The 25,985-nt window shown below is 40.0% G+C and overlaps 1 protein-coding gene across 1 annotated transcript; it reads right to left on the bottom strand.

The window, feature by feature from the left end:
- Positions 1-124: 124 nt before the first annotated feature.
- Positions 125-24,726, bottom strand: HTRA3 (HtrA serine peptidase 3). The gene is made up of 9 exons (XM_083833926.1): positions 23,871-24,726; positions 15,459-15,558; positions 13,463-13,685; positions 12,593-12,787; positions 9,883-9,915; positions 9,132-9,246; positions 3,810-3,858; positions 2,087-2,182; positions 125-1,125 (listed from the first exon to the last, which is right to left on the bottom strand). The coding sequence occupies exons 1-9, from the start codon at positions 24,292-24,294 to the stop codon at positions 960-962; spliced, it is 1,401 nt and encodes a 466-aa protein (XP_083690052.1). The 5' UTR covers positions 24,295-24,726; the 3' UTR covers positions 125-959.
- Between the last annotated feature and the right edge of the window lie 1,259 nt (positions 24,727-25,985).

The raw sequence follows: 25,985 nt of genomic DNA, 5'->3' as shown, positions 1-25,985 counted from the left end.
GAATAATCATACCATAGGGTTGCAAAGGGGTTTCATAGCATCAGGGCCCAATTTTCTGCAAGAAGATTTTGGCTTGAGAGAGTCTATTCCAGTCTGACAGAATAGGGAAGGTAGAAAACACTTGTTTAAAAAGAGGTTTACACCAACACTTTATTTGTGTAAACTTTAATCTCCTTACAGTAGAAACTTACACAGTACAAGCCAAAAGTAGTATAACAATTTTACAGCAAAGCTTACCAGTAAAATGCAAAACTAATTTGTATCAATTTTTTTAAAAAAACTGTGCACTTTCTCAAACTTAACTTTGTTCAGCACATTGTTTTGATTTATATATAAGGCATTAATTCTATAAGAATCATTTACTATATTCCAAAATCGCATGACCTAGGTGTAACACTCTATAGCCTGATACCATTTTTGTTCCTTTTGATATTTACAGATTTAATCTACCTGCGTTGACATGTAGCATACAAGCACTAAGAACAAATACAAGCTTTGCCAATAGTAGTTTCACATTGAAGAAGTTATACAGAAAAAAAAAAAGCTCAATTGCAATAGCTTGGTTCTGCTGCAGCTATGACTGTAATTTAAGAATAATTTACCCCTTTGGCGTGTTTTCTAGCTTCCAGTTGTATTTTCATCTTTCAAAACGAAGAATTAAACCTGCTCTGAAATCTCCTCAAACTGGAAGTAGGCACCATTTCCATCAGCTACCCAAAACTTACTTTCCTCCTCCCCAACCCCAGAACCTGTGTCTTAAATTGCTTTGAAAGTCAAACCTGCAATACGTGGCATAATTGAATTCATTCTAGCTACTATGTACAGAAATGGTTCAGGCAATTAAGTTAGTCCACCTTGTCATTAGTCAACAGGAAGTATAATTACTGTAGCTGTAAAGGAGGTATCTAGTGTTCCAGAATAAGTGAGTTTAATTATGGTGGGAGCTTCCTCAATTCTATTTACATGACAATTTCAGGCTCAATGTTAAATAACAAGTCATCATTTCCTCTTCGGACTTCAAGTAGTAGAGGTGATTCATTCATCACAGCCTCCTGCAGGTCACTGGAAGTCATCAAAGGACGCCCATTGACTTTAACAATAATATCTCCATCTTGGATCCCTCCTCTGCAAAGACAGAAGAAACAGACAGTAAGTATGCCTTCTGTGTAGAGAAGTACCAAAACTCACCACCTCTATGGCTGATGAAATGAATTTTTGTGTGTTTTAGTTTCCACTGAAGGGGAATTTCACCCTTCTGACTGGAACAGAATAAACTGTAGTGCTGCTAAATGCAAAGTTAGTCTTGCAATATTTCATTGAGGATTTTCTTCTAAAACAGAAAACAGACCAACAGCTAAAGTAGTCTAATTCTCTTTGTCTTCATCAAAACTACAGCAGAGGAGAAATAGAAAAGACTTTTAGCCAAGACTTCCTCACTCCATCCATTTACAAGAATATGTTTTTATCTCTAGAGTATGTACGTCAGGCATTGGAAATCGAACACTATCAAAATTTCAAGAAAAGCAGTGGTGTACCAACTGAACAATAGGCAAATTATTTTTCTCTTGCTGTTCAAAGGTAGGCCACAATAGCCAATTTTATTGCCTTTGCATCTTTTCAATAATTCCTGAAATAATTTATAGAAATGCTATTTATTTTCCGGTTTTTCTGTAAAATAGTCTTTTCCTCTAAGATAAAGCATTGTCTCAGACAATAGTTCAGACAATATCTTATGTGAGTGCTATCCTGTTTCCTGTTTAAACTCAGTCCAAGTTTCTATTTATAAATATTCAACATACTTTTCCAACACAAATTTGGTTCATTAAATGTAGGGTGTTGTTTAAATTTGCACACTGTTCAATACTGCCTGGTGTCATTTAGAATAGTTCTGATATCGGAATATTTCACTGCACTAGAATCTTAGCACAATTTTTTTTTTTTTTTAAACCCACAGGCACTATTTTAAATTGTTTAAACAGAAATCAAGACTGCTATAATGATGTACTTGAATACGAATAGGAATACTACCTACTAATATCTGTTTGGAAATTTGTTTATGATGAAGAGAATAATGTGCTCTACATACCTATGAGAAGGTGAGTTCGGAACAACCTCGTGTACATAAATTCCACTTCTGACATCAGGAAAATCAGCATTATTGTGTTTCAGTTCTTCCACCAAGCTAAAAAGAACACAATCACATAGCATTTGATTCCACTACAAAAGCAGTAGCATTCAAAAATTCATATTTAATCTCAAATTTATTTATTCTCAAATGTTTGTGACTAAAAATGAATGTAGCACAGAAATAGTAGCACTGTGTCCTACGCGCTACAGAGGCAAAAGACATTTCTGCCCTAAAGAGTTAACATGGGCGATAATGCAGAAATTTGCTAATGTTTTTGCATTTTTACATTTTACAAGATAGTCTTAATTCATATAACAACATAGCTTTTGACAACTTCAGTCATCACGTAGGAGATTAGAACTGTGAGTTTTCCAGGGAAACTTCATCTTCCTCAAATTTTCTCACATATGAAACAGGTTGTGCTTGCCTTTTTAAAGAAAGACGACAGGAACCAGCTGCAAAATAGAGGCACTAAAAACATCCTCTAATTTCTGAGATGACAACATTATTTCAGTTCTGTGTACTGTGTGGATTAAAACCCACTTCCAGAAACAGAGAATTTTTAACTAATGATGGATTTCTCTGCTGTCAGTCATGAAAACCTGGGATCCCTCAGATTGAAAGGAAGCTCAAATGGCTGCACAGAGCTTCACTTTGTTTTATTTTTTATTAAGAAAGCTAACATAATTACATGACTAAAGCAAACACATGGAAAGAAATAGCCTTTTCCTGAAAATAGGCCTGGAGACATCTTACACTGGTTCATTAGACACCTCAAAGCCAGTAAAATCTCACGTTGTGTTCATGTCATAGTTACACAGAGAAACATTCTGAGTTCCTCTTTATTGGTGGCAGTCCAGTGATGTTAATGCCATTCCACTGATTTGTTCCAGCTGAGGATCTGACACTTTGGGGAAGATTGCAAGAGTCTAACTCAATAAATAAAGATGGCTTTACTACAAGCCCAGCTGGAAATTGTCTTGTTTAATTTTTTAGTCTACTGCCACTTTGGAAACGTGCCTACTGCTGAGAAAGAACAAAAGTGTAAGAACCCTCATTTGTAATCCCAGGATCTGTCTGGATAACAGCAAGACACAAAGCAGTATGAGAAAGAAAAGAGTAAAAAAATAAAATAAAAAAATAGGAGGAAGGTGTCCATATCCTGCTTTTGTTAACATGTAAGCATGAAGCTTTAGTTTTGAATTTTAGCAACTACTTTCTTCCCAATTTGTGGTTAGACATAAAATCTCACTTCATATAGCCTCTACTGGCACTGAAAAAAACGTCACCAAACCCTCAGGCAGCTAATCTGCTACTGGCACTCAGAGTAACCTGAATGCAGCAGCTTGTTTAAATAACACCTAAAACCTGGTGTCACTGCAGACATCCTTGTCAAGAACAAAAGGAAGTATTCAGGCCCTCCCTAATTTCCCTCAGCTTCCAATAGGTCATTCACAATTCCCAGTATTTAGAGGCAGTGCTTTTTCAAGTCTGAGAACACACATTTCACCAATACAATTAAAATGTTAACAGGCTTCCAAAAAGCTAACTGTGTAATCCACATACTTCTGGATTCTCTGGAGATTTATAGCAAAAGCTGAATGGCAGAGTTCTGAACCACAACGTATCTTGCCATTGATGCTATGCATAGTCATACAGATTACCTTTCCAAGATACTTACGCCGGTGTTATTGTCAGCATTCGGATGCCAATGAAACGCTTCTTGCTATCTGAAAATAACATAAAAAATATTGAAGAAATTCAGACAAATACTGCAAAAATAACTATTTTTCCCCCAAAGTACTTGTCAATTAAAACAGGAAGTATCAAATCTAAAAACGAGTCATACACATCTATACTGAGGCCATCTTTTCTTTCACTTAAGCTTGGTATATGGAATGACAATCCTGCTCTCTGCCAGCAAGTATGAGAAACTCATTTATGCTTTGTAAGAGTTTTCCTTCAGGAAATTCAGGAAAAATTCAGTGATTTAGTATCATACGACTTCAGTAAATAGAAGATTTTATAACCAACTACCATTTCATCTGAAACTGGTCAATACAATTTAATCATACAGTATCCTGATTAAAATTGTAGAAATGGGATTTAAAGAAAGGGAAATTTCCACCTTTCAGAGAAAAGACAGCCTTATAAAGATGCAACTGAAAGGCTCACAGTGAATTCTACTCCAAAGAATGAAAAGTAAGTTTAAAAAATAACAAAACAACAGCATAGACCTTACCCAGGACTCTACAGAATTTTAAATCATCCAAATTCACTCCTTCAGGAACAGCACCAAACTCCTGTAGTTGCCTTTTAGCAGTCATGATATTGCACAGCTGTTTTGTGAACAAATGCAGTCTGATGACTTCCTGAAGTGAGTGCTTCAGTAGTTAGTTATATCCGGTATGAAACAATATTTCCCCTTACTTGTTCCAGCATAACTACTCCACAATTTCTTTGAGCTTCCCTATATTCTCATGTGAGGAAAAAGATTGAAGAGGAGTTGTAGAGCCTCCTCTAACTCTTATTCTTTCCAAGAAAAATAGTCCCAAGTAAAAGAATTAGTCCTAAATTTTAAGCATGTCCAATATTCCCATTAATGTCAGTGAAAATCTTGAGTACTAAAACAGGGAATTTACAACACTCTAGACAGTCATATCTGTAACCGTCATCTCTGCTTTTCCCTGAAATATTCTGTCTCTCTTGTATTCTCTTGTATTAGTGAAACTAATGAGATCACAATCAGCTATAGCAGAAGCATCGTGACGATGTCCTATTACTCAAAACTGAAGTCTCATAAGCTTTGGGCACAGCCATGAACTAGCACACTCATAGTGCTTCACAAGTCTACACAGGGTATACAAATCTTTAAATGTTCACTTTAAAAAAACAAAAACAAAACAAAACCTAAAAATCGTAACTCCAATACCTGAAAAATACCCCACCCCCCACCCCCACCCCTTTTTGCAATGTGGACAGTTAAATGATGAAATTGTGAAATTGTCTTCCTTAGACTGCAGTCAACCACATAGATGACAAATTCTCTCGGGACAGTTTACTGTCTGCATTAAATACTTTGCTGTCAGTCATTGCCTGTGCAATGCAGAATACAAACAATAAGCTATGAGCTATGGGTTATTTAAGCTGCAGAATCTAGATTCCTCCCCTTCCCAATCACTGTCATTTTGTAAACCAGAAAGCTTCAGGTAAGAAAAGTAAAGAAAGTTTCAAGCCTTTTGTTTTGCTCATGTCCATCCAATTTAAGCCAAGTCAAAAGTCTTACGCTAAGTTTTCATGAACAAGTAAAATTGACTGTTTGTTGTTGTTGTTTGTTTGTTTTTTAGAAATATGAACAGAGACTGAATGGGCACAGACAACCAGTTATACTATCTTATCATCCCAAGGGGCCTTGTGGTGGGTCAGGATTGAGTCATACAGGCAAAACGATATGTGGCACCTGGAACTACCTGCCAAATATTATATTTCCTCTGCAAATAAAAAGACTCAAAACCTGTCATTTTGGCAATTTGTGCAATCACTAGGCAGAAGAAAAAAATAATTGAGAGAACCGGAATAAAGGGAGGTCATACATTTAATAAGCACATCAACCAGCGTGAAGTCCCAGCAGAGGTTAAAAGAAGGTTAATATATTACAACAGTCAGGTTGGACAATTGTGAAATCACTGCAGCTTAAAGTTTTAGCAGAGCATGGCAGAGGGAGAGATTCAAATCACATTTAGTTTTTGTGAATACCTGGTCAGCTTGAACACTGATTCCAGTGGTACAAAGTCAAGTAAACTAGCCTCAGCCATCAGCTTAAAATTAAATCTGTTTTGTGTTAATAGAAAGTGACAAGCAGCTGACACCAAGTATCTAGATGCAGTTCATTATTTAAGGAGCTTTCTGTTGCACAGTAAGGAAAGCATTTATTTTACTGTTAAGCTGTTTTTAACTGATGCTTCTAACAGTATACATAGATTGTATATAGATATACAAACCAGCTAGATAAACAGAGGCTGAAGACAGAAGTGTTTATAAACTAGCAAAAAGAACCAATAAATTTAAATTAAGGAGTCAGTCACTCAGACTCTTCATGGACATGAACATCTGTCACATGAGCATCCCCATTACAGTTAATATCAGTGGGGCCAGGATATCACCAAGATCTGAGTGAAGGAACGAAACCTGCACTCTTTATTCAAATGGCAAACACAATTCCTACTTCTCCACTTGCTCCTTTTACACTTAGATCATCTTGCAGGTTGCATGAGCAGTCCTGAAAGCACTTACAAAAGATATTCCATCGTCAAAAAGAAATCAGGAAAAATAACTCCAATCTATAATGCTGAATTATGTGCAGTGTATCTTCAATACAAACTGTATAGCTTAATTTATTCAATAGCAAGAAATTCCTATTGGTTACTAGCAAAAGGCACTGAAGTAAAATGAAAAAAAAAAAAAAGTGAATGCCAAAATATATAGACTGATTTCCACACGTAAAAACACAAAACACAGATGACTAAAATTGAGACATAGATGGAAACACTTAATTTCATGCACCAGTTTAGGAATTCTTAACTATAGAAGTAGGCTGACATTATGACTTAAATTCAAAATTAGCAAAATTAGCAAAGTTTCAGACCTTTCAAGCAGTAAGCATAATCTGTACAAAGCACGATAATTTTTTGGTCAAAAATACAAAATAATTTCTAATGTATCAACCATACAATACATTAGGTAACAAAGAATGTTTAGATAATTCATTCAAATGCCATTCTCTTCTATTTCCGCCACGCCCCGTACTTAGGTAGATTATATATTTGTATATTTCCAGGTATATAACGGATGAGACTTCGAGAATTTATGCCTTCTACATGAAACTGGCAGTTAACTGATCAACTGAAATTTAAAAGACTCAAATCAGACTTATTTAATGATACCCTGAGTATCTCCTATAAGCCAAAGTGAATCTGGAAAGAGATGTTTCCTCTGGGAATTTTATCATCTTCAGGCAATATGATATTTACAGCAAGATGGTAATACCCTTAAACTTATTTCTATGACCTAATTGTACCATAAGGGTGGATCCCACTGAAACTACTGAAATGTAACTGGAGCAAAATAAAGCATGATAAAAACATCCCAAAAATTCTACTTACATAAATTCTTTATGACAAGAAATAATGTCTATAAAACAAAAATTAAAACTATTACCAAATGCCTAAAAAATGCAAACTAAATTTCAGACATTATGAAAATATCTGCTAGAAGTTCTCCTCCTCTATGCATCATGGGCTTTAAATGACTACTCTTCTAACTGAAGTGAAAGTACAGGGTTCTTCAATAAGTAAAAAAAAAAAAATAAAAAAAATTGCCTGTGCCAAGAGCCTCTGCCAAGCAGTGGAACTTCATGATGCTAAGAGTCAGTGTGAATCCTTTTCTTTTGATTACAGGGTAAAAAGAAGCATCAAAAATCATGAGTGTCACATGCCACCTAAACTTAAATCCTTCACTATTTTTTTTAGGGGTCCATAGGCGGCACCATCTCTAGGTCCTCTAGCTGGGCCTAGCAGGTACACCACTTTGCAGAAGCAAAGGTGCCTGAGGGTGCCTAAGGAAACAAGAGGGCTTGTTTCAGTGGTGGCATATCCAGCCTTCACCTTCCAGCCACAGTGACCAAGAACCCGCTGGCAGGTGGTAGGCTTTCAGCCTCTATAACCTGCAGGGTAGACCATCACTCTGCCTTGTCTTGGAGCGAGCAGTTTGGTTCTGCAGGGCAGCATCACCAACAATATAGGCTGCTTCTCTCAGAAGGCAACAGAAATGGAACAGTTGGTAAACTGAGTAAAGAAACAATTTTTTGACTTGTTGACTGAAGTAAAATTATGTCAGCTACCTTGAAATGCACTTTTCAGTACATAATTAGTAACTATTTTCATCATTTTTTTCCAAATCAACAAGGGAAAGCAACCTGATTTGGGGAAAGCAGCAAAGCTTGAATGAAGGAAACCCAGTCAGAACAGTGATGGTCTCAAATATATAGGCAGATGCATAACTTTGAAGTCTCTAAGGGAAGTTTCTGAATTAAAAGTGTCTGATGGAACACTGAGCGGACAATGGTGTAGGGAAGCAATTCTGGCATCAGAAACTGGATGAACTGAGGAAGAGGAGATTAAAATCAAAAAGATTCAAGAAAAGCAGCAGCCAGCAGTCATGAAGAAAGATGAGTAGGGTGTGGACAGATAAGTTGGCAAACAAGGGAAAAGGTTTGGCCTAGATGAAGTATTGCTAGATCAACGTTGGCTGTGTAGCACATACTATGACACCTACTAGTACAGTGTTAGACACGAGGCACATATGAAAAGCCCAGAGCACTGTAGTCGCTGATACATTTAGAAGTATATGTTCTTTGGTTCTGAGATATTTTTTTTCTCTCCTGTGAATCCCCATAGAACCCACATAGTTCTTTAGGAATTAGCACGTAGTTGTTCTTCCCCATGGGTCTGAGGATCTATCACAATATTCAGTTACATAGCACAGACACAGATGACCAGGGCAAAGAAAAATCAACAACAGATAACGTGCACACCACAAACCATTGTTGGATAAATGTTTTATGAGTTTGCTCCTTATTGTCCACAGTACATCTTAATATCCTTTTCGCTTGGACAATATGTGAAAGAGGAGGAGAAGACTCGTTGAGTCACCATCTGGTCTCAAGGTCATTTGAGACTGTCATGACTCATTTGTGACCACAGAGGTCCTTTTCCCCAGATTAACACAAGTAATATCTACTCTTTGGGGCTGTTAATAATAAAGCAACACTCCCTCTTCTATGAAGAAGTCTTCTATTTTCAAGTCCAAGGTGTTCTATATGGTAAAATAATGCTACTTCTTTCAGCAGTAGGATCCCAGACCTGTGCCTTTTTGCATTTCACCCGGACTTCAGTTAGAGTAATAATTGGAAGATAACAACATCACTGTATCTTGCAGACCTTACCTTTATTTTGTTTGTCAAGTGACTCTGTAAGGAACTGAGTGATGCGGTCTGATGGAATAGCAAAGGAAATTCCAGCTGTAACCTTCAAGGTGTTAATTCCGATCACTTCACCATCCTGTTGGGAGACAGCACTCAATTAATGTGCTCCTAAGTGACAGGATTCAGCTCACAACCTAGCCTTTCATTTTAAAGTCTGGTGTAAGTAACTGTAGAGTGTTGTAATCACTCAAGAAATAAACATTACTTCTAAGGGAGGATCTGGGCTCTGATTCACAATCCCTCTCACATTTATCTGTGATGGCCAGAGAGATTACAGTACAGTTTGTTCATCCAAGGTACATCCAACCACTCATCAAGATTTCCTCTCTGCCAAGCAGGCAGTGGAGTCAGAATTCACTGATCTACAAAATCAGAGCTGGTTTTAAGTAATCTATTTTAAAAGCAGTTGTGTAGATTGAACAAGTCCCATCTTTGCCTTGTACCCCAGGTTTCAGAGCATGAAAGAAAATAACTGCTCCTACCAAAACCTATTTTCCTCATTGCTGTGTAAAATTTCCTGTACACTACAGGGGAATGTTTCTTGAAGGTGTATGAACTGAAACTCAATTTGCGTTGCTTGTATTAGCTTCAGGTTATCTGCCCACCATTAGCCTGAATAGCTGGAAGTTGGTGTAGTCTCTGAACCTTTTGAAAGAAATATTCTTCCACTTATTTCAAACACTTTCTTAAAAAAGAAGTCACCTGGACTTACCAGATTAACTAGAGGTCCTCCAGAGTTGCCATACTGTAAAAATGACATAAGGGAACAATAAATTTTTGCTTCACTGTAGGAAATGAAGATTGCATTTCAAGTAGTATTTTGTTTGTAAGCAATTGAAAGAGAGCAAGACATTTCTTAGGCAGCACTGAAGGATTCAATACTGATCACAGAAGATTACAAGTAGGTTTTACCCCACCTGCTCACATCTCTTATGATTTTTTTTTTCCTTTTCAGTAAATGGCATTAAGCTAGGAGCAGTAACTTAAAACTCAGAATAGTTCTGCCTTAAATTTAAAGAAGAATCACTAAATCACTAATTAAAATGGGTATTTTGATTATTCTAAATACTGTTAGAACAAGGTTTTGAAACAAGTAATTGCTGGTTAAAGTTATATTTAATTGAGGTACATTCAGCATATGCACAGTTTTTAAGTAGTTTTATTCATCAGTTTGGTTTGTGGCACTGTCAGTCTCTCATTTTCCACTGGGGAGAACACAGTGCTTTGGAAGTTTAATCACCTATGAGGTAGGTTCTACATGAGGACTGATTTAATAGCCACTGAGATGCACTTCCCTCTAGGGAGAGCATATAGCAGCTCTGAGCAATCTGAAATTACCTAATACCTAATGTCCTTCAAAGGAAACATCCAACAGGACTACAGGAAGTGGGAGTTGGAGAATTTCCTTGTCCATCTTCATGTTGGCTCAACAAGTTTGCTTTTGAGCAAGGCCAGACTTTTCAAGTAGGTCTACTGAACAGCCAAAAGCAGCAACTTACCACTCAAAATAAACAAAAGCTAAGTGATGCATGACAGCAACATGAGCCATATAAACTGTTTACACTTAGATAGCACTGAACAAACCTTATAGATTCTCAGAACAGTAAAACAGACATTAAAGTTTTAAAATAAGCTTCAAAGTTCACGTTTAAACAAAGAGATCAGTTTCTTACAATGTACCTTGTCAGTGATCAGAGGTTACACGCTTGGTTTGTTTTACGTCTCACTGACACAAAAGAATTGAGACTGATTTTTCAGCCTTGCTCAGCCTACCATCTTTGATCCACTTGTCCTCTGCTTGAAGGATCTGCTTAGTGAAAGAACTTTAGCACAAGCAATATAGCTCCATTTGGGAGCTTACGGCCCTGTTTTCTCCTGCTCCATGTTCCTGCTGTCCTAGCATTTCTCAGAAGGCAGCTGCATGCACATTCCTACAGTAACGTTTTGGCTAAGCCACAGGAATGCTCTAAGTAGACCAGCACTCAAACTCCTCCCATTCTCAGGAGAAAACTAGTGCATTAGCTAAGTACACAGCATCCCTATGCCAGGGACTATCTTCATGTTTTGTGGTCTCTGATGGCAACTTACACATGTTGTCATTTTTCTTACCTACTCTACTATCAGTATTCCATTTGCTCTAGTATTATCTGATGCACTGTTATCCTTGTGTAAACTTGTCCACTAGCTTTTGAGTGCAGTGAATGCCTAAGTATATGCAAGGAAGCAGTCTGATCTTGAGGAATGTGCACAGGCGTGAAGTCAAGAATCCCATGTTCTAATTTTGCCTCTGCCACCAATTCAGTGTGTACTTCCAAGTAAACCATTTTGCATAAGTTTTCCTGTCTTCTTTTTACAACTGAAAAAATTAATTCCAATTACATGTCTTAGGACCTTCAGCTTCTGAATCATACGAAGACCTTTTTCAAAAAGTTCATTTTTATGTCATATCTTAGCACAAAAGTGTAGTTACCCTTGTTTTTTCATAAAATTTATCTCAACAGCTCTGTGAGAATACGTATTTGTCAGGAGCTTTGCATGTGTAAATGAGTCATAATGCTTAGTGTTTATGTGAAATTTGGTATCGAGGTCCAGCAAATAAATGCTGGAAGTATTTTTCTTTTAATGTATAACAGATTTAAGCTGTAAAATTTCAGGCCATTTCCCACCTCAGATATGCATGCAGTGCTCTTTTTAGAATCACTACAAGTTATACACACACCCAAGGACTTCGCTGAAGCACTCTGGATCTCTCCAAGCTGAAGATCTGAAGAGGTATTATTTTCATGTTTTTCTATACAACAGGCAACACTAGGGGGCTTTAACTCTGTACAGTATTTCAAAAGTTTAACTTCTTTTACATCTAGACTCTTATTTGAATTATGTGATGCTCAAAGGGAAAACAAAACATGAAAACACCCTCCCTCCCCCCTAGTCTCCTTAAAGAAAAACAACAGAAAAAAAACTTTTTCTTAAGTTCTTACCTTGGTGTTCTCATATTAAATTCAAGCAGATGCTATCAACTTGATTGCTCCATCTGGTTCTAATGGATGGAGATGAAAGAAACTTTGGCTCTATTCTACAGTATGCTGGGCCAGACCAGCTGAACAAGCACAGAGAGAAATGTGTTGATTTACTGTGGGTCTATATAATCATGTCTTACTGCACAAGATCTACAGAATGAGATGGGTCTGTCATATGTAACATCTTCATGGACAAACTCAGAGAGGTCCTTTTTATTTAACATCCCTTTTATGACATTAATGCCTGAGTGCAACTAACAGACAGTGTGTAGTCTTATAAAAATAAGTGCCTATCACTGATTTCAAACACAGGGTTCATTTGGTGGATTTATCTGTTAAATAGGGAGGGATTTCAAAGTCCCAGGACTGTGAAGCTCAGTTTCTCTTGTACCTAGTACTTACATTGATAATAGCATCTGTCTGAATGTAATCCATATCAGAGTCCCGCAAGCCAAGTTCTTTGCCATCTCGCTGAGCAGTGCTGACAATACCTGTTGTCACAGTGTTCTGTAAGGCAAAAGGGCTTCCAATTGCCACCACAAATTCTCCTGGTCTCAGATCAGCAGAATGCCCCAGTAACAATACTGGCAATTTTTTCTTAAATAAAACACAGAAGAAAGAAACAGCCATTAGTTTATATTGATAGTAACTTGCTTAGAAAGATAAAAAACTAGCATGAACTTAGGAACACATACTTTCCATTACATTAATGTAACTCTCTAGCATATGCCCAAAACTTACATCAGATACCATTAGTATACTACAGGGCATTACTGCCTTAAACTGTCTTCAGAAACAAACTGCTAGCAGCAGTAATTCCAGAAAAAATGTTCACAAGAGTCTGAACCAGATTTCCCCATTTTCGAGCAGATTGTTCCCTCCTCCTCCTGGAAACAGCATATAAACCAGCTAGAGATCAGCCTGCCACTCCCCCTACATTACCTGCCAGGGCATGTACTGGCTCTAAGCTAGAATGATTAACTAAGACATCCTGTGTCTTCAGGTAAAGACAGGAGAATATGGCCACATACTAGCTGAGCTATATTCCAATCTCCCTCCCCTTTTTATTTAAGCATTTTCTAGTACAAAAGACAAAGTAATTTAATTCTAAGAGAGGAAATTTTTTCCAGCCCAAGAGAAACTGTTTGTTCAGTACATTGTTGTCTCCAGACAAGGAATCCCTAAAGTACATATTCCAGTCAATATGTCTGCACTAAATGAAATTGAGATAAAGTTACCAAATTAATTCATCCAGGTCTTTTTGCTACTCACCTTAGGGTGAATCTTTATTGTTGCAATGTCAGATTTCTTGTCAATGTCTCTGATGGTTGCTTCATAGGTGTCTCCATTCTGTAGCTGCACTTTCAACTGTTGTCTCCCTGATATAGCGTTGGTACTTGACACCACGTGGGCATTGGTCACAATTAAACCAGAATCAGACATAATAAACCCTGATCCACTGGAAAGTGGGACATTTCGACCGAAGAGAGGGTGCCTATACAAGAAGCAAGTAATTGTAACTCAAAAGGGAAACATAACTTAGAGATGATTACATCAGAAATCATTTACCACCTTTTAGCCAATAACAAAGCATTTGATCACCGATGTTATAACCATTACCAAAGCAAACAACAACCCCACAAAAAAAAAAAAACAACAACCCCACAAAAAAAAACACATTGATGGAGAAAGTATTTCTTGCAGACTGATTGCAGTCAGCCAGGGAGATAGAAACTGAGCTTTTTGGATGCCTGGCATGGTCCTTTTCCTTTGGTTTCCAATTCTATCTTTATAGGTTTCTTTGCAGAGGGGCTAGGTGACAAAAATGGAAGGAGGAGGAGCCCATCTGACCCACTAATTGCTGCTTCCATATGGGAAGAAAATGACAATAGTAAGGCTGACAAATGGACTGATCCTCTAATGGGAAAAAGCTGACCAAGGACAAAGAGGAACCTTGTGGCTGGACAGAGGAGCAAAGGAAGAGGTGACGTCTCAGGGAATCATGAGGCACACGTGGAGAAAGGCAGGAAAAAATATGTCTGGAGACTGAAAGGACTGGGAATGCAAAAGACAAAAGAAATGAAAAACACTAACAATGGGTAAGATTTGGTAGAGAATGACGTTTGTTGCAATATAGACAGTTAAGACTTTATAAACTGTTTAGAGTACTATGACTTTTCTCTGTGAACAATTGACGTTATGACCTTAAATTTGTTAGGGGAACAGAAAATGCTGCAGGAGATGAGAAAAGGTCCACAAATTCTTCCTTCTTCCAAGATGTGGTCCGTATTAGGAAATTGTTTGAAAGTTCTGGGCTATTCAGCATTAAAGAACTGGAGTCAATCCCAGGCAGAAGGCAGTGCTACAATTAGCACCCAGCAGGCTGCTGGACAAACATTTACTTATAGGGAAAGAACAAACAATCTTTACTACATATAAAATGCAAAGATCTTGAACATATTCAATTGTAATGTTCTCTCATAAGACCAATAGAACTATGTGCATAAAGCAAGGTCTCAGAAAGCCTGATTATCTTGATTTTGCATAATAAAAAAGCCTGTAAAAATATCTCCTGGGTAGAGAGATATTCAGGTAATGGAACATCTATAATATTTGCAGTAACTTGTTCTGACAGCTGGTTGGCTTGAGTACTCAACATCAAACCTGGCTTCTCAGCTTCAGTAATACTGAATATCAGTATGTCTTGGTCAGCAAATTTAGAACATTTTTCCCTATCAGAAATCATTCATGTGTTTAGATAGGTTAGAGATGGTCAACAAGGCTCTTAATGTTCTCCCTGACAAAATAAAAACAGCTGACATTATGTCTCACTGAAAGTGGAATAAACAACAAGGTGCTATGTTTTTTCAGCTTATTTTTGGACTTGTTTTTTTAAACTCTGGAGATATTAAACATAATCTAATAAGCAACACATCTTAGTTAAGGCTGAAGAGACATCCAAAGATGGAATAGACTTATTTTTTATGTAAAGTACTTTAAAGACTCTAAAACCAATATAGTAGATCTACTAAACAGGAGCAAAACACAACTTGGGAATTGTGTTATTCATGTTATACCTCAATTTCACAATCTTTGTATCTTCCTTCTCTGAATAAACGAGTCTGCTGTAATGTTTCAGATTATTTTGTGAATGTCAAGAACTCAAAAGTTAGCACACCATTCAACTTGGTTGCAAACAGAGGAAAAGGAAAATATTTAGACCTTCATTAAACTATGCAATTACAACTCAAAGACTTCAAAGCATTACCTGAGGAAAAGTTCAATGTGCACAACTGCAGGTGCAATCTTTTCCACCACATCCGCTATGAAGTTGAATTTATATCTTGGGCTGCTGGACTGTAGGTGACCTATACTAGCAGAAAGAATTGGATATGTTAATAAGACAATACCATTTTTACTAAGTAGGTGAGATGAGGAAGAGGCTCTACATTCTAATTTCTAAATGACATCAAATTATCAGAAGCAATGCTTTGTGCCACCATGATTTGCTCTAAGTTCAGCTCATGCTGAAGAATGACCTCACAGTAGGTCTTGTACTCCAAGTCAACACCTGGTCTTCAGGAGTACTAGATTTGCCTATTTCTAGATGACATAACATAGTAATAGGTACAGATAAAGTCCCAAGTCTTTAAAAGGAAAGGGGGCATGGGGCATCACCCAAAAAGGAAAGATACACAGAAAAGAAAGAAAGAAGTTTGATAAAGAGATCTCGTGCATTTTGGTATGCTGCATAGTTCTTAATTTAAAGGTCACTTTCACCAATCCATATCTACAGATGTATTACTGACCATCAGGCCGCACCTCGAGTACTGTGTTCAGTTTTGGGCCCCTCGCTACAGGAAGGACATGGAGGTGCTCGAGAGAGTCCAGAGAAGGGCAACGAAGCTGGTGAGGGGTCTGGAGAACAAGTCTTACGAGGAGCGGCTGAGGGAGCTGGGGTTGTTTAGCCTCGAGAAGAGGAGGCTCAGGGGCGACCTCATCGCTCTCTATAGGTACCTTAAAGGAGGCTGTAGAGAGGTGGGGGTTGGTCTATTCTCCCACGTGCCTGGTGACAGGACGAGGGGGAATGGGCTAAAGTTGTGCCAGGGGAGGTTTAGGTTGGATGTTAGGAAGAACTTCTTTACTGAAAGGGTTGTTAGGCATTGGAATGGGCTGCCCAGGGAGGTGGTTGAGTCGCCATCCCTGGAGGTCTTTAAAAGACGTTTGGATGTAGCCCTTAGTGATATGGTTTAGTGGAGGACTTGTTAGTGGTAGGGCAGAGGTTGGACTAGATGATCTTGGAGGTCTCTTCCAACCTAGACGACTCTGTGATTCTGTGATTAAACCTTTGTATTCAAGTTGTTTACGAGTTACAAGATTACAGCACCATGGAGTCTAACCTATTTCCAAAAAAAAAAGTCTTCACTGATCTACCCGATTCTTTGAATTAATTCATAAGATACTAGGTAACAGAGAGCCAGCTGTAATAGTTTACATCGTCTTTCAGATGGCTTTCACAATAAAGTGTTAAAGGACCTACAAAGTCAGAAAGTGAGGGACTTTACATTAGCACAATATCTAGACAATATCTTGAAGCAAAGACAGGAACTTTGGAACTGACACACCACCAGTATGAAGGAAGAAAGTATTAAAGAAACCAGATCAAGACAATTAGGCATTTCTCCATAGAAGTCCATGAGTTCTTTTTCCTGTTACTGGACATGGGATTTACTTTTGAGGGTAAAGAAACCATGCTTACATTTACAAGCTAAATTTATATGGTATGGTATAAACAGACAGAACAACTTGGCAGGAGCAGATTCAGCCTATTATTTCTATGTACATTCTCACGCACTCTGAAAAATCCTTCCAACCAATTGAATATACTTCTTTCAGTATTTGGTTTAAAAGAAACACTGCAAACAGGAATAGCAGAGGTCAGACACATGTAAGCACAATACACTTATTTATTTTGCTTTCTGGGGCACTGAAGATTGATCTTACCTTCAGCTCACAAGCAGCTTGCCAGATTACGCAGTATATCCTTTGAAGTCTACTAACATGACTTTAAATGGTTGCATACACAGCAGTGTACGCTGACAGGATATAGTATTATCATCACACTTATTATAATAGAAATGGCTACACATCTATGAGAATCAGTTGGCAGGACCCTCAGCTGATGAGCTATCAGAAAAGTGGGGGGTAAAGCATTGTGAATGCAGGCTTTTTTCAGTTGGTGTACATCAGTGAAGCTCTATGTGAGTCAGGGCAACTACATCGCTTTGTATCTATTGAGTGCTGAACTGTTCCACCCGTGCCAAATTGTCACAGCACCGCACTCGGCCAAAAGCAGAGGAGGAAGCCTGCCAAAGAACTCAGCTTCACACCACTGCTGACCCACCACCACGCAATCATCATGGGTGGCAGTGGCTTTCCAGGTACAATTTGGGGTAAGCAGAAGGATAAAATCTGAACGAGACAGCGGATTAATGTAAATATTGAAAGAGTGGAAGAAAATAACACGCAGTAAAAAAGAGAAGAGACTGTAAAACTGAAGCAAATCTTCTCTTCTTTCCACACCACACTGAAACCATTTCTGTCTGAGCAAAGTCCAGAACCTTGGTGCTGGGGTGAGAAAACATGAACACTCAGACCTGAAGGTGAATCCAAACCTGTCTTCCTTGGAGGAAGGGGAAATTTCAAACAAAGGAGATTCAAGAATAACAGACATGCAAACTTTGAAGGAAAAGTCTAGCTGAAGATCTCCTGGCCTGATGAAAGATGAACTGTTCGTATTAGTTTCTGGTGGGGGCTAAATACTGCTGAAAACTAACTTACAATCTTGAGATGCTTGCATAGAAACTGACTTTTCTTGAATCATTTTCTGCAAGCTGGGAGTGACAAGAAGCTTTAGCCACATTAGATGGCATCCAAGGAAGCTCAAACTGTGGACCAGGAAGAAGTAACTGGCAACTAATACTTGGTCTCAGATGTACAGACTGATTTAAGGGAACTAAAGTGTTGGTTATTATTAAGAAATAACAGTGCATTGCACAGTTGTTAAACCACTGCTTTTCATCAGAAGTTCTCAATCTGCTTTAAAAGGCAGGTATTGCAGCCTGAGAAGCAGAAGAGGGAATGAATGTACAGCGTTGCCTAAGCTGTATAAAGTCATCCTCAAAGAAGTGTCACAGCTGGAGCAATAGAAACAGGGTTTTATGTCAGACCTTCAATCTATCCTTTAATTTGCATTAGGTGGTAAGGACTAGCTACTGTTCTTACTAAAACATAAAACTAATCACATCTTTTTCCTTCCTCTCCCCTGCCAGACATTCTTGCTGTCTCTCAGTTTCATGCAGCTCTCAGACCTCTGCTGGACTGAGAATGTAAAAGCTCCACTTTTACAGCAGCTTCAGGTTTTTTGACCTATTGACCTAATGAGATTTCCTGCATATTTTTTTTAAAGGTCTCTTAATAGCATCCATTCTTTTCCATGTTATTATTGCATGTTCAAGATCATATCACAGCAGTCAAAGCTAATTTATCTTGGCAGAAAGGCAGAATATGATGCAATTAACTCTCTGTAGAACAGCCAAGACATGAAAAGTGTTGTGAGCAGGTTGTACCTGAAGCAAAAACAAACGTACATTGTCAAAGTCTTTAGCTCTCTGCATCTTTCTTAATCAAAATAACTAGATTTTTTTCCAATCCATACCCACAAATCAACCAGATTCAGCAGATCTGAAATCTCATCCTACCATTTAAATCAAGTGATTAAATCTTGATAAGCTTTCAGGCACCTCTAACGGAGAACTCAAATTCCAGACTTGGGTATAAGTGTATGAACTGAAGTTAAAGATGTTCAGTCTACTCTGTTAAATTTGATCTTGCGTTTCCAGTTCTATGGGTTCCAACTACTATAGATTTACATCCAATTGGCTAAAGCTAAGCAACCATCAGGTAAGAGCCCATTATTACCAGCTAAAGACTTGGATAGTAGCATTATCTACATCATATGAGTTCCTTTAATAGCTTTATATCTATTTTCTTGCGGAGGAAATAGACTCCCTCCAATCACATTAGCACCAATGTAAATCAGGAACAACTTCAACAAATTTGTGGAGTTAACTAGTATGAAAAGAACTGGAAAAAAAAATTAGTAGAAATAAATTGTCATTATCTCACTGAAGACAATAAAGCTTGAACTGTTTACAGTTGCAGAAGACCGAAAGTTTCTGAATATCTGCCAACTTATTCCCTGTGGAATCAAACCAAATTGTATTCAACGCCTTCTTAAAGACAATACATTTTATCAAAATCCACAAATTTAAATTCATTAGGAATTTGTGAGCCTGGGAAACTCATTCTTTTGAGGCTGTTCCGCCATTACCCTTCTAAAACCAGCTTCAGAAAGGATCTGTATGTTCAGCAAAATTATTATGTCTAAGGGAGGACTGCAACCTGGCAGATCCGATCACCAGAGATAAACACTGTCCCTACTGCGCTTTCATGGAAAGAAACGAAAGACAAATAAAAGATTATAACGTCTCTGCTTAAAAAACAGAAACATCTGCTGGAAACATAGGTTCATGGGCAGCTTTTCTGATGAATTCAGCATTAAGATCAAGTTGCATAGCTGTGCACTGACCATAAAGCCTTGGTGGGTTTAATGCCACTTTATGGTTCAGGCAACTTGCTTATACAGTGGATGTCTACCATGCACAGATGAAAACAATTTTGTGACCCAACACCAAAGTGGCTTTCTTGTGCAGTACAGCAGTCACAACAGCCAGACAGAGAGAGATTGGCACATGCCTTCCTGCACAGACACCTAACCACCTCACTGACTTCAGAAGCTTGTTATTCCTCCTCCTCAAGTGACTCTCTTAAGGAGACGCAACAAGAACATCTTTTTCCTGTCAGATATCTTTTACAAAAACAGTGAAGTGCTACACTCTGAATATATACCAAACATTGTACTATGTTCATCCTCACCTGCAGGAACTCAAACCAAACTCAGACATAAAGAAAACAATCAGTAAAGGAATGTGACTAGAGTTTATTTCCAGCTAATACCCTGCAATGCATTTCCCTAAATACAGCTGGAGGCAGGTGTAAAGCTTTGATGACAATAATACCATTAGGAGACCTCAGTATCTCTTACTGGGCCAGTTTTTCAGAAATGCAAGTAATGATGTCCTCAGTTATTCCTCTGCATCTTCAAGGTTACACTCTTGCATGCTCGAAATGCCCTAGGCAGAACAGTGTGCAATGACCCTGCTCAAATTTTAACTGTATTTTCAAGTGTTTCTTTTCAGGAATGAAACTTCTAGACTCCTCGCTTGCGAAGATTTGACTGACATGGGTAATGTTTTATATCATGACTGCTTTCTGACAGTGACTTCAGTTATGACTTCAATTCACAATGCAGAGGGCAGACTTTCTCAGGCAGAACCCTGCGAAAGATCAGTATTAAGGCCAATGGGTCTTGTTTCCTGGAATTTATTGAATTTATTTCCTCAAAGGTTTTCTAATTTTTCCCTTGTTGCACTGATGAAACAACACCTTTATTTTTCAAACAAATTCTTTTTGTTTTTTCCTTTGCTTCTGCATCCTAGGAGAGAAAACCCAAATCGTTTGACATATGACCTGCCTTCCAAGAAACCATTAGCAAAATAACATTGCAGAGAATTATTAACTGTACCGAGAATGTTGTATTGAGAGCTGATAAACAGCCCTCTGTGCAAGAAAAAAAAATCTGACATAATTTGGCAATAAATTGCAGGTGACCTCATGAATACGTTGGGTGAGGAGTTTGACCCTTTAATAGATTGATATGTGACATTAAAACTTCAATTTGCTACAGCGGTAAACAGATCTCTGTAAGAATGGGTCTTTGACTACAGAAGTTGTCTTCCATAAATGTTTATGCCACTACTTACGCGCTAGCCTGTACTGCTTTGTCTTTGTGACAGAACGTGACAAAAGGCAGGTAAAAGCTAGCTGTTTCAGAAAGCTACCATACCATAAGGTACCTTGTGTTGAACAAGGAAAAAAACAAACACACAATTATATGTAGTATATAGTTTAAATATGTCCATAAGTTCTGCATACTATTCCCATCGGTGTCTTCAATAAGTCCATGGGTTTGCTCAGATGCATAAGGCTGATTGCATGAATAGCCATTTCAGCACACAGGCACACTGAAGAAAACCCATAACAGAGTTCCTGCATCTCCATGCAGTGCCCGCCACCTTGCAGTTCCCTGCATCTAAAACTTTCAACGTAGCATGGTGTTCTTCAAGCTAATACAGGTCCTTAATAAGGAAAAAATCATTTTAAGGTTTGTCAGCTTTGGAAATATCACTTGCTTTGTCATTCTAGACACCTCCCTGCCTTTCTGTACCTACTACTCCTTTTTTCATGAGCTCATTCACCAGACTTCTGTCACTATGAAACAAGGGCTAAATTTGCTTAGCCTATCTTGGTTTATCACAGCCTGAATCTAACTTAGCTTCAAGGTAAGCAACTGAAAATGGACACAAGCGGAAGTTTCAAGAACTGCTCTCCAAGTCATTGCATGTTCCGAAAACAACCTAAGTCATGCTATGTAAGGCTACCATTATCTAAGATTGTTTTAATGTATGCATGGTTAAGTAAAATTGGATTTACATTGTAACTAGGTCTCCAACCTCTGAGTCATCTGAGGCCAGATTTCTTTCATGAACAGGGAAAATAGAGAAACTCAACAGCAATTTTAAACTGTCGATTTTCTTCTAAAGCCTCTCATTACAGCCATTGCATGTTATTGTTTAAAAAAAAAAAAACAAAACATAATTGAGTTCTATTCCTGGCTCAACCACCAACTCAGTTTGACCTTGGGCAAGACACTTGGTTTCTTTGAGCTTCAGTTTGTGCAGCTGAAGAATTGAATAAAAAAAATTAAAACTTCACAGAGAACCAGATGCTTCATCTAAGCTGTGGTTTACTGGGACAAAAAATAAAGCCAAAATAAAGCGAACACTAAAATAGTTGCTTGGAAAAAAAATTGTTACCTCTACCTTACTGCTCTGAATTCCTAAGCCTATTAAACAGTAGACTCAGGATTCCTTAAAGAAAATGTCATGTATACCAAGCCCCAAGCACTCTGTAAGCCTAAGATGCAGGCTAGCTCACCCATTTTGGTTAAACATTCTTGTTATTTTGAGTGGATCAGTTCCAACCAAATATTAGGAGTACTAAAGCTAACGGATGCTTATGAGAAAATGAACAGACAAACAGCAATTTATGATTGCTAAACACTGGAGAGACTGATTATCGCAGCTCCAGCTAGCATTGGAGCAGTTTTTGGCTCTGACAAGCCAAGAAGTAACTTCAGGAATACCATTTTACCCCCTCCCTCCTTCTGCCTCCATTTACTTTCTCAGAAAAGTGGGATATATGAAAGCCCTCCTATTCACAGAAAGGTTTTAAAAGGCCAACAACAGTTGCCCTTTTCCCTCCGACTCCTCCCAATAATTTTTAGCAAGCTTGCAATCTATGAATAAACAGAATGGTTGGTGGTTCACCTGACATAATGGATGCACTAATACATGATTTAAAACCCCACTATGCATATGACTTTTCTTTCCAGGAACGGTATTAGAAAGCTAGTAGAAGCACACCCTTAAAATAATATACAAGGAAGTATGGAAAAAGAAACTAGCAATGTTAGCCCTTCCATAAAGTGACCAATTTTAGTAACAAAAAACAAAACAGAACTCCAACATGGGTGATTACTAAGCTTTCTGATGTTATAGCCTGAAGTTACCACTGATATTACAATATCGTAGGTCAAGCAAAGGCCTTAGTATGTTATTGCAAAACAGAAGACTGCTTGATATCGTGAGTGTCGTCATTTTAAACCATAAGGAAGGTTTACAGGCATCCTTCCCCCTTTAAACTCCACAAGACTCTAGCTATAAGACTTCTTGTGAGAAGAAAGTAAAAGAGACAAAAGACTACATTTAGATGTTTTACATACTACCTGGTGCTTTTTTTGCACTGTCTGAGCTACGCTACTTTAGCAGGCACTTTCTTGCCAGGATACCTGTCAGGGGAATCAAACTAACCTCTGATAACATCCCCAGGGACAGTCCCAGAGCAGAGGCATTTCCAGCTCTGCACCCTGTGCAGGACATGGCACCATGGTTTTGCAGCACAGCCCACGCAGGCGATGCCATTAGCAAGCATCAATAATGAAATAAACGTGATGCCAGCAGTACTGGAGCAAGCTTGTAGCACTGCCCGGACAGCGTGCCTTGCACCCTGGCTTGAAAAGGGGCGACCGACCTGAGAGCCTAACGCCTGCGCTCACTGCCATGCGACAAACCACGCTCGCCTCATGCTCAGCAGCATTCACAGCACTGAGGTGCCTATGGCCATGCTATCCCAGGGCAGCCTTCCCAATCCTCTAAGCCCACCCAGCGGACAAAGGAAGGGGATTTGTGCCGTTCAGAGAGGACTTGAGCCCCCCACTAACCCCTGCCCCGCACCACAGCGAATGCTGACAGCAGGATGAGCTGCCTTGCCCCTGGGGAGCCTCGAAGCCCTCCAGAAGCCCCCAGCCCCTCATTACAGCCTGTCAAGCAGCACTCCCCACACCACCCACCCCAGGCAGACCCCGCCATGCTCCTACCCGATTCACAGGCTCCCTTCTGGACCTGGGCGACAGCGGGCAGGCCGTGCTGCAGCGCCTTGCGGCTCACCGCCTTCAGCTGGCAGACGTTGTCGTAGGTGCGGCCGTCGCTGCCACACACCTGGGCGCTGAGCTTGCACTGGCAGACCCCCTTGGCGAAGCGCTTGCCCATGGGGTAGCGGCAGTCCAGGCTGTCCCCGCAGGGGGGGTCCTCCTTGCGGCCGCACGAGTCCCCCTCGCCCGCGGCGCAGATGAGGCAGCAGTTGCAGCGGTCGGGGACGTAGCCGCTGGGGCAGCTGGGGCTCGGGCACTTGGAGACATCGCAGCGGGTCGGGCACTTGGCTCGGGCCGCCGGGAGCTCGGCGGAGCCTCGGCTGCAGCCGAGGGAGAGCAGGAGCAAGGGGCTGAGCAGCGACACCCGCATCCTCGGCGGTGAAGGGGTGCGAGCCCGCCCGGCCCGAAGGGAAGGAAAAAGGAGGAGGAGGAGGAGAGGGGAAAAAAGTGCGATCGCGGTGCAGCGAGGGAAGGGAAAGTCGGGCTTGGTGCACACACGGGTGGGAAAGTCCGGACTTCCCCGAGGAGGAGCGAAAAGCGGCAGATGGAGAGGAGGAGGAGGCTGCGGGATGAAGAAGACCAGCTCCGTCCGTGCGAGGCGCGGCGCCCTGCTGCTCCCCGGCACTAGCTGGCAGCGCTGAGGCGCCCAGCCATGGCCAAGCCGCCGCGCAAGGTGGCCGGGGGAGGCAGTGAGGACACACAGGAGCGAGAGGAGCAAGGGGGGTTTTATGGGGGATGTGCCCCGGGCCGCCGCCGCCTCCAGCGGCAGTCGCCGGAGCTCGGTGACCGCCAGGCCCCACCCCGGCCGGGGAGGGACGGCTCCCGGCGGACGGGCGGAGCGGGGAAAGCCTGCTCCCCGCAGCCCGGCCCATGCCGCCCTCCTGCTGGGAAATCACCGGCCAGAAGAGGGGAAAGGGTGAGGGGGTGCCCGGCTGCAGCGAGCCACGCCGCGGCAGGAGGTCGAGACAAAGCGAGTGTCCGTTTGTGTGGCAGTACACGTGGGGTTGTGCTCTCTGGAGAGCAGGGGGTAGGAAGCCAGCCATTTTGTCTTCCCTCACGCTCGACGTTAACGCTGGCAGTGTTAGTAAGAACTTGTCCCCACTGCCACAAAAGATTGATTGGGGTTTGGCCCTTGCCTTGATGGCAAACACAGTGGTGGATGTGAATCCCCTTTTGCAGCTGGGAGGGACACGGCTAGACGTGCCGCCCGGTGATCACTTGTATGGCATGAGGGCAAGTTGTACGGGCTCTTTGTTGTAACTTACTTCAACAGAAGATTTGGTAGCTTCTGTATAATGTAATATTAACTGGAAGTATTGATGAAGTCCTAATCCTTGGGTGATTGTTTTCTTTTTTAAGCTATCCTTTACTACAAAGTGTTCAGCATCATTCTCATTTGGAAGAGTATCCGCCAAGCTCTATTAACTAGCCACTGACAGTCTTCATAATGTGCAGAGTAAAACTTACTGATGTGCACCATCCTTACCAACAAAACGTGCTTTCAGGTAGCTATTAGTTGCAGCTTTCAAATTACTTAATTTAGCTATGGCTCCCAGAAACCTTACCCTAACTTAAGCAGAAAAACTTCCAACATAACTCATCTGAAGACCATAATGAACATGATAAGCAAGCCCTACTCACTGGGTATGACATACACTTCACTTCTGGCTGCAGTTCACTCTTCATGTTGGGGATACAGCTTGCTGAACCCTGCAAGGCAGTGCCTTGGACTTTCTCCTGATGGGATCCCATGAACCAGCTGTAAGTTGGCAATGGATGACTACAGTTTACTGACCATCTGCATCTGTCTATAGGGTCATACCAAGGGAGAAATGCTGTTGCTGTCTTCTAATTAAGAACCTTGAATGCAGTAGGCAGACTCTAGAATCCCCAGCCACAGTTAGTGTTTTGTTGTTTCCTGTGTTATACAGACAGAAGTGGTTCAAGACTGGATTCTCCAGACAGCTGCAGTCCCATTTACAAAAGAAAGAAAAAGGTTAAATGTGATAGCTAAAGACATTAAGTGCCTTGTGATAAGAAAACTCATAGACTCATAGAATA

This window comes from Anser anser (genome assembly GCF_964211835.1).
Source record: "Anser anser genome assembly, chromosome: 4".
Classification (NCBI taxonomy): Eukaryota; Metazoa; Chordata; class Aves; order Anseriformes; family Anatidae; genus Anser; species Anser anser.
The sequence above is the reverse complement of the archived record's forward strand: the minus strand, read 5'-3'. Positions and strand labels throughout refer to the sequence as shown.